This window comes from Epinephelus moara, chromosome 16 (assembly GCF_006386435.1).
Source record: "Epinephelus moara isolate mb chromosome 16, YSFRI_EMoa_1.0, whole genome shotgun sequence".
NCBI classification, from domain to species: domain Eukaryota; kingdom Metazoa; phylum Chordata; class Actinopteri; order Perciformes; family Serranidae; genus Epinephelus; species Epinephelus moara.
Genome location: NC_065521.1, coordinates 19,210,164 through 19,224,229, shown reverse-complemented (window position 1 = coordinate 19,224,229; position 14,066 = coordinate 19,210,164). Strand labels below are relative to the sequence as shown.

The following is a 14,066-nucleotide window of genomic DNA, read 5'->3' as shown; positions in this document are numbered from 1 at the left end:
AGATGCGTGTAAAAGTTTGAGGACAGGGCTTACTATAGCAGTATGGAGCACAGTTACCATAAATGTGGCCTTTTCAGTTAAGTGCCTGCCTTGAAACCAGATTAGTGGGGGTTGTTCTCTAAGTGGTATAGAGACAGTCGGTAAAAAAAGCACGACTCAGTCTCTTAGCTAAGAAAGAAAAAGAAAGCTTCAAAGCTACAGTCACTCATAAAAGGAAGAGAGTTGTGTCTCTGATAAATAAGTATAAAATAATGATAATTTAAAAAAAATCAGTTTTTTATTATTATTTATTTTGTTAAGGATGTCGGTGTTTGCTAGGACAACAGTTAATTTAAATCAGGCTTAATCCTGAAAGGTCATACTATAATTAAAAAAAAAGAATACGTCGTGACATTCAGCATGAATTGCAAAATCATGAGGTGAAATGTAAAAAAAGCAAAATGAACAATATCAGTATTTTTCTTTAAGAGGGTGTATCATGTATGTTTTCTCCTTATACTTAATGCCAACAGTTAACTTTATTAGTATTTTGATAAAGAGCAAAATCTTCTTGACCACTGAATGCTTGCATCATGTCTGGTGTCACTGCTGAGAGTATGTGGTAAAGCTTTTGCATGACATACTTTACGATGATGGTGTTCTTGTTTGTGGTATAAAACGTAATGCTGTGTTGTTTTATGTGAGGGTGCTTCTGATATTTTTAATGCAATTAAATGTCAAATAAGTCATAGGCAATGATGATATAGGATGTTTGCAGCAGCATTGACTCGTGAACGGTGTGATGCTGTACAGCTGGTTTGTGTATCTTTTATTAACCTTAGGCTTTTGATTTCAAGTCGGCAGCCATTCCTGTCGTCAAGGTGATAGTGGAGCCAGGGGTAAGAAAATGATTAAAGCCCCTCACCTTTTTGTGATCACCCAGCATCAATATATTTTTGTTGTCACTCTCTGTCTCTCACTTACTGATGAAAACATTGAGATGCTTTATGGTCTCACGTATTCAGTTGTGCGATGGTTTGTGATTGAAGACTCAATGTTTTGTTTTGAATCGACCTGGTTGCATTTGTTGCATTTTGCCTCCAGTTTCATGGTTCAGCTGACATTTATCTTGTTATGACCTCGTCCTGTCTGGGTGCATGGCATGATGAAGATGAACAGATAACACTGTATGGTCTTTTGTCTCATTTCGTCATTTCATGGCACGCCCAAGGGTGTGTAATCAAATTGCCAACATTGTATAGTTATGCACGGTTGTGTGTTTACATTTCTTGTCAAAGGTCTTATGTGATTGTTCTGTAACAAGAAGAGATCCATCATGATGTTTGTATCAGTTGAGAAAACTCAATTACAGTTTGTCCTTTGGTTTGTTTGTCTTTGGACTGCAGATGATCTGTCTGTTGCCTGTTTTGACTCAGTTATCCAGAGTTAAATGTGCTGTATGTGTAAGTGCTCCAGGTCTGTTAGTTATGGAATGGTATTTAAGATATGTATACTCTGCATGCACATTGATTGTTGTCATTGCAACGATGCAGAGAGATCACAAATAGGAAAATTTCTTCATAACAGTTTTCATCTATTTCTATGTTGCTTGTTAGCTAATATGACTCATACATGGTGACTGAAAGAAAGCATGTATGACTGACTGCATGAATGAATGAGCGATACCAAGCTTTATTTCTGTCTGTGTTTGGATGGTACGCCTTCTGTTTTTTCATCCTCTATCACTTTCCACGTCCTCCACCTCAGAACACAGAGGACAGCGCTCGCATCTCCATCACCTTCTTCCGCCTGTTTAGAGTGATGCGGTTGGTCAAACTTCTGAGCCGGGGGGAGGGCATCAGGACTCTGCTGTGGACTTTCATCAAGTCCTTCCAGGTGAGACTGTAACATATGTCACCAATACACAGCCTACTTGAATCTGCAATATTATGAACAAGTGAGACAAGAGATTACATTACTACACAAGTTAAGTTTAGTTCACCCCAAATTCAAAAATACATACTGTTGTTTTATTTATTAATCAGGCTCAATATTGGCTGTAGAGATGTCTGCCTTCTCTCCGGTTTAATGGAACTAGATGGCACTCAGCTTGTGGTGATCAAAGCACCCAAAAAATATATTTGAAAAATTCAGCAGCAATGTCTCTTTCCAGAAATCATGACCTGGTTACTCAAAATAATCTGCTGACCTTGTTGTGAGCAGTTTTATGTAGGACACATTTTCTTACTACAAAAACTACACTCGCCAACCGTGTCACTGCACAGAAGGAAGCGTGTATCTCCTGCTAGCTCACCTAGCACTGGTGAGCTAGCTAACATTACAGCTCAGCCACGGAGGACACTATTAATGATGACAACTTGTGCTGTCACGAGCACGACCCTCTCGTCCATGTGTAGATGCACGCTTCCTTCTGTGCAGTGAAAGAAAATAGTTCCTAAATGAAGCTGCTCACAACAAGGTCTGTAGATTATCTTGAGTCACTGGGTCAGAATTTATAGACAAAGACATTGCTGTTGAGTTTTTAAAATGTATTTTTTTTTGTTGTTGCTTTGAGCACCACAAGCTAAGTGCCGTTTAGTTCTGTTATACTGGAGAGAAGGCAGACATCTCTATGGCTGATATCTCCAACACTCAGCAACTTGCACCAAAACAATCCAGACTGATAAATAGCACTTACAGGTAAGAAGGAAAATGTGTTTCTGATTTTGGGATGAAACGGTCCCTGGCGAGAGATCTAACCCTGTGAAACTGGTTGCTGGGTAGCAGGCTTATAACCAGCATAACTGCAATTCATGGGTAGCTTTAAAGAAACTATATAGCATACCAAGACAAGAGAATATACATTTTCCAACATGGGGCTAGGTGTACAAGTTTTAATCAAGTAAACCAGTGGATCTGGTGATTAAGTGTGGTTTGACAATGCACTTCATTTGAATAACAGACCGCAGATAGTGACGTAGCAATGTCTCACCCTTTCCTCTTTTTTGCCACCCAGGCTCTTCCCTACGTTGCACTCCTGATCGCCATGCTGTTCTTCATCTATGCTGTAATTGGAATGCAGGTAATACTGTTAATAACCTGTTTGACACCCTGCAGGGCATATTCAGCGACTGTTTTAATTGTGTAACAGATAATTTAATTGTTTTATTTTATTTGTCTTGTATTTTTGTTAGAATTTGAGCAGGCTGGCTGATTCTTTTAAATGATGTTTCTGTGTCTTTTTTTTTTTCTTTTTCCAGGTATTTGGGAAAATAGCCATGGTAGATGGGACACAAATCAACCGCAACAACAACTTTCAAACCTTTCCTCAAGCTGTCCTGATGCTCTTCAGGTGTTTGTGTAGCTAAAATAGTTGGTTATAAAGCTGGTATGAGTCACACAGATGCTCAAATCCCTCATTCTTCTTCTGTGGTAATGTTGTTTCTTATTCTATGTTAGGTGTGCCACAGGTGAGGCCTGGCAGGAGATCATGCTAGCCTGTCTGCCGGGGAAGCTTTGTGATTCAGAGTCGGACTACAACCCTGGAGAGGAAAGAACCTGTGGCAGCGGCTTTGCCATTATATACTTCATCAGCTTCTACATGCTCTGTGCTTTCCTGGTAATCTTCAGACATTTCACTTTGTGCAGTACCTGTAATGTTTGAGCTCAGACTTGAGCATTTCTGTATAAAATGAAATACCAAAAGATACAGAAAATATCGCCTGTTCTGGTTTCAGATCATCAACCTGTTTGTTGCTGTCATCATGGATAACTTTGACTATCTGACCCGTGATTGGTCCATTCTTGGGCCGCATCACCTGGATGAGTTTAAAAGGATCTGGTCTGAATATGACCCTGAGGCCAAGTGAGTGTTCAGGACTCATTTGGAAAGAACCAACAAAAGTTTTTTTTTTCATCATGTATACTTCTGCTATAGAATATTTGTGTCAGTACACATAGGATGGTGATTGTTTTGTAACAGTCCCTGTGAAGTGCACCTACCGATTATCAGTAACTTATTATCAGGACCTCTGCTGTCAGTGAAGACTGTGTTATAGTGCCTAATATTTAAATGTATCTTGTTGTCAGGGGCAGGATAAAGCACCTTGATGTGGTGACTCTGCTGAGGAGGATCCAGCCTCCACTTGGGTTTGGCAAGCTCTGCCCTCACAGAGTGGCCTGTAAGGTGGGTTTCAAAACAGAATCAATCAATCAATCAATCAATCAATCAATCAATCAATCAATCAATCAATTTTATTTATAAAGCCCAATATCACAAATCACAATTTGCCTCACAGGGCTTTACAGCATAACAACACACTCACACAGATAGAGATGGAGAAATGCACATCCACTGTTGTGGTGAATGTTGAGGGTGACAAAAATACATGAAAGGTTTTGTACATCATTAACATATAAATTCATAGAATTCACATTACTAATTTTCTAGTCTCTATATACAGACTCTACATTCAGTGAATGTAGAGTCTGTAGGCAAACCCCGGAGATCTTGCCTCCGGAAGAAGAGCAGAAGAGCCTTGGTTTCCGGTTGTAGGCTGTTTGTAGTCCGCGTGATATTGACCAATCACGTTTGAGCCGGCTGCAGTTGTTGCCAGGTTAAATGGTCCGTGCGGTGAACTAACGAAGCGGAACATTATTGGCGTCACTGCAAACTCTGAATCCATCGCAATGGTTAAGCATATTTATTTATATATAAACGAAGTCGTAAACGGAAATTCGCCTCCTCCGCCCAAATCAAACCGTAATGCTAAAAAATTGGGGGTTTGCCCCCAGAGGCTGTATCGCCGTCTGCTGGAAGTCAGATGCTGAATACAGCCGATGGGTTCTGAGAATGCTAATTTTGAGATGTGGACTCGAGTCACATGACTTGGATTCGAGCCTTTTGAATTGAAAGTACTTGATACCTTGCCCTAAGCGCAAAAATTAAAAAGTGTTATTGGAAAAGTGAGCCTCATATCAGTTTATTTCCTGAATCAACAAACGTTAATGCTATTAATTCCCAGCAAGTCGACACTTAATTCTTCAGAGCCACTTAGTTTGAACCAATCCGACAACATCCAAAGTTGCAGGAGAGAACCATAAAGAACTAACATTATTGAGCGCCAGTTGGAAAAATGATACTAAAGATAATTTCGTTTGTGTACGAAACTATGTAGTGGTCAACAATAAACAAATTGCAGTTTGCAAGTGCGGGTTGAAAATTACAGACAGAGACACAACTTCCAAGAAACTTGTTTAAAAAAAACATGTACCGATTTTAAAAATCAGTCATGCATCTGCTATTTTCACATTTGATGCATCACTGTTAATCTGTACTTCTGTTGCAGCGTCTGGTGGCGATGAACATGCCCCTAAACAGCGATGGGACAGTCATGTTTAATGCCACCTTGTTTGCTCTGGTCCGCACTGCTCTCAAGATTAAGACTGAGGGTGAGTCTGCACCTTCAAGATCCATCAGAGACCTGCAGTACGATTTGTTCTATTCTTATGGACTGCTCCTGTTTGGTTGAGCTTTTTTGAGCTGTGCATTTGTCCTTTTGCTCAGTAAAAAGGAGGAACTAACAGAATGCAATAGATTTAGGTTGTGTGACCATGAGGTAAGAAGATGGAGCACAAGTGAGTAACTGGGCCAGAGCGTCCTGTCGTATGCACTGGAACTTCTCAGGCGTAAAAGCTATTTGAGATGACAGCCCAGAGAAGCCACTACAGCATGCAGTGTGTTTGTAATGTGGTCAGTTAATAACTCATGATCCACAGAGTCATGGACAGAGACACGTTGGCATCTTGGCAAGTAATCCCTATACCAGTAATTACCTTCTACCATGGTCCAGTTTTTTAGCCTCGTTCAGTGGGCAAACAAAGTTGTACTTCTGAATCTTCAATGTTTATTTGTTTTTTCATTCATTTGAGAATTAAATGTATTTATATATTGACTGACTCCTTATGGGATTTTAAGGTAACACCATGTCCTTCTTTCAAATTGTTTTCTCTGGGATGCCTCATCTAGTGTGTTTTTACTCACTGTCATGTCAGGGTACTTCGACTGTTGGTGTAATACTCCCCTATTCACAACTGTGTCGAGTAGAGCTTTCCATTATTGACTGTGTCAGCTGTCTTGCACTCCCTGTGGTCAGGAAGCCCATATTCTAGTTCGACATTTTGCCACAAGAGGGAGTTATAGAGTAGTAGTAGTCGTCTCTTCTCAATACCAACAGCTTTAATACACATAACACAGCATCAAAACTACACTTCACAGTCATGTGACTGAATCAGATCATTTACTTTTGTGCTCAATTTTGTGTTTGCAAGACAGAGGGCATTTGATGCTTAATCCATTCATTATCATCATCATCATCATTATCAGGAATTTTGTGTATTTATTTTAAATGTCAAGATATGTGTTGCGATCTTTGTGTGTGTGTGTTTGTCACTTGTTTTAAACCAAAGTGACCTTACAGTTAAACATTTCACCTTTTCTGCCATTTCCAAGGTAACCTGGAGCAGGCCAATGAGGAGCTTAGAGCTGTGATTAAGAAGATCTGGAAGAGAACCAGCATGAAGCTGCTGGACCAAGTGGTGCCTCCTGCAGGCGGTCAGTGGTCATTACACACACAGGCACAGCAGGTCAACCCATTTTGCATAAACAGTGAACTCCATTTGCTTTTAAGCATCATTCACAGTTCAAACAATAACCTCACTGCGTACCTCTCCTCCTCTGTACTGTTCTCTCAGTTAATTTGAATACACGCTGCTTCTCATTTGTATTTTCCGAGAGTTAATGATGTCAACTTTAACGTCATCAAAATGTTTTGGAAGTCCCACAGCAAATTATTCTACGCCTGTGTATTTATAGAAAGAGGATGTGATGGGACAGAGGACATTCGTTGGAATACAAATATATAACCCCCCTAATTTGAATTTCAAAAGGAAGTCAGTGCCATTTACACACTTTCCCTTTACTGAATGATGTCCGTACCTCACACCACACTTCACACTTCATTTCATATACATTTTGGTGTTCTTCTGGCTATCAAACACTAACCCTAGGCTTGAAAGGGGGCTTTCAGTTGTTGATTATTTTCTTTCACACTAAGACATACGCTACAGTAATCTTGAGTTAGTGTCAGTTACAATAAATTCCACAACTGATAAGTTTTCATAAACGAGAAAATGTATCAAGAATCCATAGAAACATTTTGACCAACTCCTGACCTAATCTACTTCTCTGCTGTCCATCCATATGCTCAGTGTCTGCCATCTTTTCACACAGTTTAATACACTACTCTCAAAGCTCTGAAGCCAAGATACAAATATTTAGCAACATTTTTTTTTTTATGTTTTAGTGTTCAGAACATGCTGATCATACAGATGGAAAGCATAGCAGTGGATTATGCTGTCAGATAGTCCTTTTTCACTGCAGACATTTTGACTTGTAACAGCAGGAAAAGCACAGGTGTTACTGACAACATTAACAGTGGCTCTCGCTGCCATGCCAGTGTGACAATGAGGTAGCGTGCACAACACCAGGACCCTGAAACTGAAGCAGCTAATTGCAGTACAGCATTATATCACCAACCAGCGGGAGCGTTTATCGGTCCGGTGTGGCGCAGTGCATTCTGGCAGTTGTAGGTTTGCTACCTCTTGAGCAAAAACACATGCCACAGTCCTTTTTCTCTGTTTTCTCTGGTCATGTAGCGCCAATTTCAGGTATTCAAGGTATTTGCATCTTTCTCCTGCATAGATGACCTAGTTTCTTGTGACAACCCCCTTTATTGTGGTAGTACTTCTTTAATTATAATATTTATACCTGTGCTTATCCTACTGTCAAACTATCTTTTGTAAAAACTTATTATATTTTTGTAAAAAACACTTTGGTACTTTTTTAAGATGAAAAGCTGACTAAAAAAAAACTTTTTAAAGTCATCTTTCAGGTCTACACAGTGGTAACACAGGTCAAATTACTTAAAAAACAGGTGTTGAGAGTTAATCTGTTTTTCTGTTTTCTTTTTTTTCTTTCTGAAGCAACGAGGCCCACTTACTGTCCAAAAGAAACAATGAAATAGACAGGGTTACCACGCACAGTACTTCACTTCACAGAAACTCTCCTTATCTCTGTCAGCCAGTCACAGATCAGCTGTGGTTTCTGTCATAATGCTACGGTTTTGTTTATCATAAATCTCGCCGTCTCAGGTTCTACATTCTCCCTTCCTGCAGCACCCCCTCGCTGTAGACAGAGCGTATATTGGATTTTAAAAAAACACACAAAGAAGCAGATACTTGATTATGCTGATGTTTTTATATGTTGTTTGCTTGTATACTGTGTCTGATGCTGACACAGATATGTTTAAGCACATTTTTAGCAAGTTTCCTTTCTGTGGATTTATTCTTCAAGTCATCTCACAGTCATCTTTATCAACAATCTCAACAAAAACCCTCTGGCCGTTAGTTTCAAGAACTCGATGAAGAATTGTTTTTTTTTTTTTTTTAGGCGTAGGTGAATTTCCAGCAGAGTTTATCAAAGGTTCGATCTGTTTTCCACAAGCAGTCCCATCAGCATTAGTTTGGGTGGTTATTCATACATCATAGTTGCACAATTATGCCCCAAAATCCATACAAAACTTGTATTGCTGACTCAATCTTAACTATACTGCTTAATATGTTGAAGTTTTTTTTTTTTTCTTTAAGTTAAAACAAATGTGACATTTGTTCCTGTATCTTCAGCCAAATCTGATAGACTTATGTGGTTTGCTATATTTTGTTCTTATGTGTGTTTATATTGCACAGTCATGCAAAGCTGGTCAAATAACATGATTAGTTGTCCACATCTTAGTTGAGTCATTTGTGGTAGTTACTTTGGATTATTTTTCACCTTACACAAAAAAAACCTTACTAATAGAAGGCTGAGTATAGGCACACCTAAGTCTAACGTGCACATACAGCTTCCTCTAGTTGTGTTCATGTAGTTCTTCCAGTGTCCTTGTTTGCTTGTTTGGGGCAGCTGTGGCTCAGAGGTAGAGCGGGTCGTCCACCAATCAAAAGATCAGCAGTTCAATCCCAGGCTCCTCCAGGCTGCATGTCGAAGTATCCTTGAGCAAGATACTGAACCCCAAATTGCTCCCGATGGCTGTTCCATCAGTGTGTGTGAGTGTGTTAAAACTGAGTAGCAGGTGGCACCTTGTATGGTAGCCTCGGCCACCAGCGTATGAATGTGTGTGTGAATGGGTGAACGTGACTCGTAGTGTAAAAAAGCGCTTTTAGTGGTCACTAGATGACTAGAAAGGCGCTATACAAATGCAGGTCCATTTACCATTTACAGTGCTTCAGCTCTGCTGTTTTTTAGAGCTTAATTCAACTGCATGTCTTTATGTGTGTTAGTTTGCTAACCTCTCTTCTTGTTTTCTTGAGTCTTTTCTGCCGAGCCTCTCTCTTCCACAGCTTCCTCTGCTTTCAGTAGAGTGCTCAGTCAGTCGCTGGCCTTCTTCTTTTCTCTTTCTGCCGTCCTGAGCTCTCTGGGGCAATTCTGTTTTAGTCAGGTGGCATGAAACTACTGATACCTCTTTCTTTAAAACTTCATCGGGGTCTGCCCAGAAAGAGAAACTGCTATCAAGTAAAAATGTATTAAAATGATGCAGATCACTTGCTTAAGAAACAGAAATCATAAAAATCTGAACTAAAGTGTGTTATGAAAACGTGATTTATCTGGCAAAAATATGGCCCAAACATTCATGCACGTCTGATAAAACGGATGTTTTAGATATTAGATGCTCTTTGCGAATTATGCAGTTTAGTGAAACCACCTTAAGTATGCTTTTGGTCACAGTTTCTCTTTCTGAACAGAGCCTTTCACACTTTCTCTCTGGCTGTTTTGGGTTATGTAGAGGAAATGGAATGGAAATGTGTCAGCTGCTTTAAGATGGATCACCAGATCTGGATAGAGCGGTGATTCCCTCTTAAAGCATCCATCCTTCTGACATTCGTCACCATTGCTCATTAAAATGGGTCAAGGAAAGTCGACGATGAAACCAAAAAATCCCACGTTCCCCACACACCCAGATTCAGCCTGTTTTCTTGTTCAGTCTTTGTCCCCATTCTGCTTCCGCAACCTTATCTGAGGGAATCAGACCCATGCTTCAGTAGCCTCCCTGCATGGCAGATAGTGTGTGTAGTCACAGCTCTTTCTCTGGCTAAATGTAGTTTGTGTGTTCTCCCTCAAAAGGGGAGCTGTAGATCTGACCCTTGCTGCTTCTCTTCGCTGCCTTCTTGCATGTGCTTCTTGCTGCGGATCATGTTGTTTTACAGAGATATATAGAGATACAAAACACCTCTGCTCGTCTGTCTCTGAAGTGGTGGATGTTAAATGTAGTAAACTCTGTAGTCATATGATGTAGCACCAGTATGTGTGGTAGTGGTAGTAACTGTTTGGACTCATAGACAATGCAGTCATAAATAACTGTAAAATAAACAAAACTGAAATCTGATTTTGGTACATTATAAGGTCAAGAAGGCTCATATGCACTCGCTTGCATGAGCAGTTGTGTGTGTTTTTCCTTTTTGTGCGCAGGAGGAGTGTTTCATAACCACATGCATGTTTTCAGAGACAAAGCAAAATTGGAGCTGCAGCCATAGATGTTATCTGTTGTCTGGTTAAAACCTGCTGCAGACATTTGCGTGTGTGTGTAAATGTCACTTACAGATTCTGACAGGCTTTTGAAAATGACATTCAGCTCTGTTATCAGAGCGCAGTCACCCACTTCATGTGCATTCAGTTCTGACATTTAAACAGTGCCTAGAAAAATGTTGGCTACACCTTGGTTTTTAAGTTTGTATTGAAAAGGAATGTAACAGTGCTTTGCTTTGTGTCAACACAGCCAGTATCACATCCAGAAAGATAATAAAGACCACTGGTTTTTTATGTACTCATCAAAAACGACACGAGACAACATGTCTAAGTGGGGTGCGTGTGGATGAAGAGTTAACTTGTGTCAACTGCCTCACAAGGATTTGCAGGCCTGTCGGGTGCTCTGAGAGTAGGGCAGTCTTGTTTCAGGAGAGACTTCAGAGATCTGGGCCAAAGTTAACTGGAGCACACAGACTTGAGGCAACAAACTTTATTTGAGGACTAATGTTTCAATGGCAGGTGTGTTCAATGATGAATGGTGATCCAGCTGATTTAATTTTAACTTCAACTTTAATTTATCACTTTATATTGATTACAAAGACACAGTTGAAATGAGTTTCTAACAAATGGATCCCCTGTGTTGTTTTCTATCTTTTCAAAAAAAAAAAAAAAAAAGAGCACATAGCTGGCTGTTGTTTACATAGCTAGTAGCCTATAGTGCAATGTGTAGTCCCATTTACAGCACTGGTTATCCAGATTTGGTATTCTTGAAAAATGTATATCTGCATCAGGGTGATCTAATCCAATTATGCTTTGAAACTCAGCACAAAAGTAAAATGGATTATCTGGTCTTGGATAGCAAAACATGGGATTTCCAAATCTAGATGAAACTTTTTGAACAACTGGGCCTAAATGTTGAAAAATAAAAAATTAAAGCGCCAGTATTTAGACCAAATCTCTGAAGTCTCTCCTGATATAGCAGTGGTGTGTATACTTGCCTGCTGTGATACTCCTAAGACCGGGCAGTTATTGTAATGCTTAAGCAGCAGGGAGTTAGGGCGCTTCATTAACATGTCTCGGTATTTTTTTCATAGTGATTGTTACAGAGGTGTTTTGTTTGATTGTTAAGATAACTTTCTGCAGCGGTGAAGCTGAATGTTTGTTTACTGTTTATGGACTTCAGCTTTGATATGTTTTTGCGCAAATGAACTTTTCTGCCTAGATGTGTGTCTGTTCTCTTCGATGGTGAGGTAGTTGTGGGTAAAATCTCTGTTGAGTGATTTTATTTTTTGAATGTCATGGAAAACAGATGCAAACAGATTTTCAGTGTTGAGGTGTTTCGGTATTTTGGTGTTGATCTGGGAGGCTTTGGTGTGTCTGGTCTGTTCACTCAGATGACGAGGTAACAGTGGGGAAGTTCTATGCCACCTTCCTGATACAGGACTACTTCAGGAAGTTCAAGAGGCGCAAAGAGCAAGGGCTTGTAGGAAGGCGCTCGTGGGAGAGACTGAACACAACCATGGCTCTACAGGTGAGTAAAGTACAATCATTGTCCACAATACTGAAGCACCGATACCAACTGCGCTTTCTCACTGTCTCTTGTTGTTTATGTTTACTACAGTCGTTCTGCTGTTCTCTGCAACTATGCAAGAAAAGTCTCTGTTGAAAACCTTTTTATATCAATCTTTTCATCAAATTTTTATTTCCATTTTTTCCCCTCAATGTCAGTTTTCCTGTTGTATCAAATATTAGTATTTTTTAAAGTATTATATTGAAGTTGGAAATTTCAGTATTGTCACAACACTACAGTGTATCATGCTGGTGTTCATAGTCCCACAGATTCACTCTATCAGTGCGTTGACCAAATCATTGACTGAATTTTACCAAATGCCCTTCATCTAAATTAGAGCCAACTCTGACCTTTTTTACACTTGGTTTTAAAGTATGCTTCAGTGTTCCGAACACAAGTGGACAGCCGAGACATATCACCATTCACACCTGTGTCTATCATGCATCTCCAGCTGACCAGTCATGTTCAGATTTCATTACTTTCTACGTCACTTATAGTGGAAGTTCAAAGGGCCCTGCGCACGTTTATTACGTTGATGCTCACCACTCACGTTAGCAGTTATGTCAGGAACAGCTTGAGATATCGCTGTCCGCAGAATCCAACACATTTCCTTCCATAGGGCAAAATAATGGACAGTCACACAACACAGCAACCAACTCATCGTAAATTGGGCAAGTTGTAGAGCGTTGGCGTCCTGTCACTAAAACAACCACCACATTGTGCACTGAGTGCATATTTTCCTGTTATGTCCTTGTTGGAGACGCATCAGGAAGCATTAGCATTTACACTACAAAAGATAGGCAGTCAGTTGGGTCCAGGACCACCTTAAGTAATCGGATCACTAGGAGTCTTGGTGGTCCTTTACATTTGTATTTAGGGCTGTCCACTTGTGATCCATTTGTCCAAGACAGATTTTAAAACCAAGTGTAAAAAGTGATTCACACATCAGCTCTGTCACTGAAAACCAAACATCAACTTAGAAATATTAGTTTAATAAAAAACTCAGGTCTAGACTTTAAGAACCACAGCACACAAAGTCAGCCCAGTATCGACTACTGAGAAAAGTAACCCTTAACACATTTGACTACTGAAAACACAAGAATTGTATTGTATTACCCATGGTGACCTGTCTGTTAGATTTATGTTCCTTTATAACAAAAATCTAAAAATAAAGTTAAAAAAAAAAGAAAAGAAAAAAAAGTCAGCCCAGTATCACCAGTGACTAATCTTTGCTCAAGTCTCTCCAAAAAGCCCCTCGTTGTTATAGATCCTACCTTCTCCATGGGAAAATGAAGGTGAACAGAATTTCTTTTGTGTTGCTCACAGCATTGAAAGATCAAAGAAACATTGAGGAGCAACATCACTCTCTGCAAATCCAGTGTCTCTGGATAATCCAGAGAACACTGTCATGTTTTCATTGAAACAACTTTCTACCGAAGTAATGGCTCCTATAAGAACTTTTTTCCAGAGTAACTCAGACAAGTAAAACTAAAATCAAGAAGTGACCCTCTGAAAGTCACCCTACTTGTCTTACTTTTATGCTCCACAGAGCAGTAAACCGCCAGAAGATATGGGATTTGCTCTGTTGACCTTTAAAACCATGTCAGCATTTCTGAATAGCTCTGTTAAGACTGCTGTGGATCTGTCTGGGCAGAGATGTGTTGTCACCTGAAATAAAGTGGAACGTCTGGCAACATTAAAGGGCCAGTGTGTAATATTTGGCATGGTTTATTGTCAAATCTGAATCTGAATATTCTACCCATTAATATGTTTATATAAGTGTATAATCGCTATAAAATAAAATTCGTTTGGTTTTTGTAGCCTTATAATTATGCTTTTATATATATATATATAGCAAGGGCCTTGCTTTAGAGAGGT

General features: G+C 39.7%; 1 protein-coding gene across 1 annotated transcript in view; it reads left to right on the top strand.

The window, feature by feature from the left end:
• cacna1db (calcium channel, voltage-dependent, L type, alpha 1D subunit, b) overlaps positions 1 to 14,066 on the top strand; it is a 114,513-nt gene that overhangs the window by 90,147 nt on the left and 10,300 nt on the right. The window contains exons 30-39 of the mRNA XM_050063865.1: positions 822 to 878; positions 1,747 to 1,875; positions 2,996 to 3,061; positions 3,240 to 3,331; positions 3,439 to 3,598; positions 3,717 to 3,844; positions 4,069 to 4,165; positions 5,328 to 5,430; positions 6,491 to 6,592; positions 12,013 to 12,149. Of these exons, the coding sequence (XP_049919822.1) occupies positions 822 to 878; positions 1,747 to 1,875; positions 2,996 to 3,061; positions 3,240 to 3,331; positions 3,439 to 3,598; positions 3,717 to 3,844; positions 4,069 to 4,165; positions 5,328 to 5,430; positions 6,491 to 6,592; positions 12,013 to 12,149 (1,071 nt within the window). The remainder of the gene's footprint in view (positions 1 to 821; positions 879 to 1,746; positions 1,876 to 2,995; positions 3,062 to 3,239; positions 3,332 to 3,438; positions 3,599 to 3,716; positions 3,845 to 4,068; positions 4,166 to 5,327; positions 5,431 to 6,490; positions 6,593 to 12,012; positions 12,150 to 14,066) is intronic.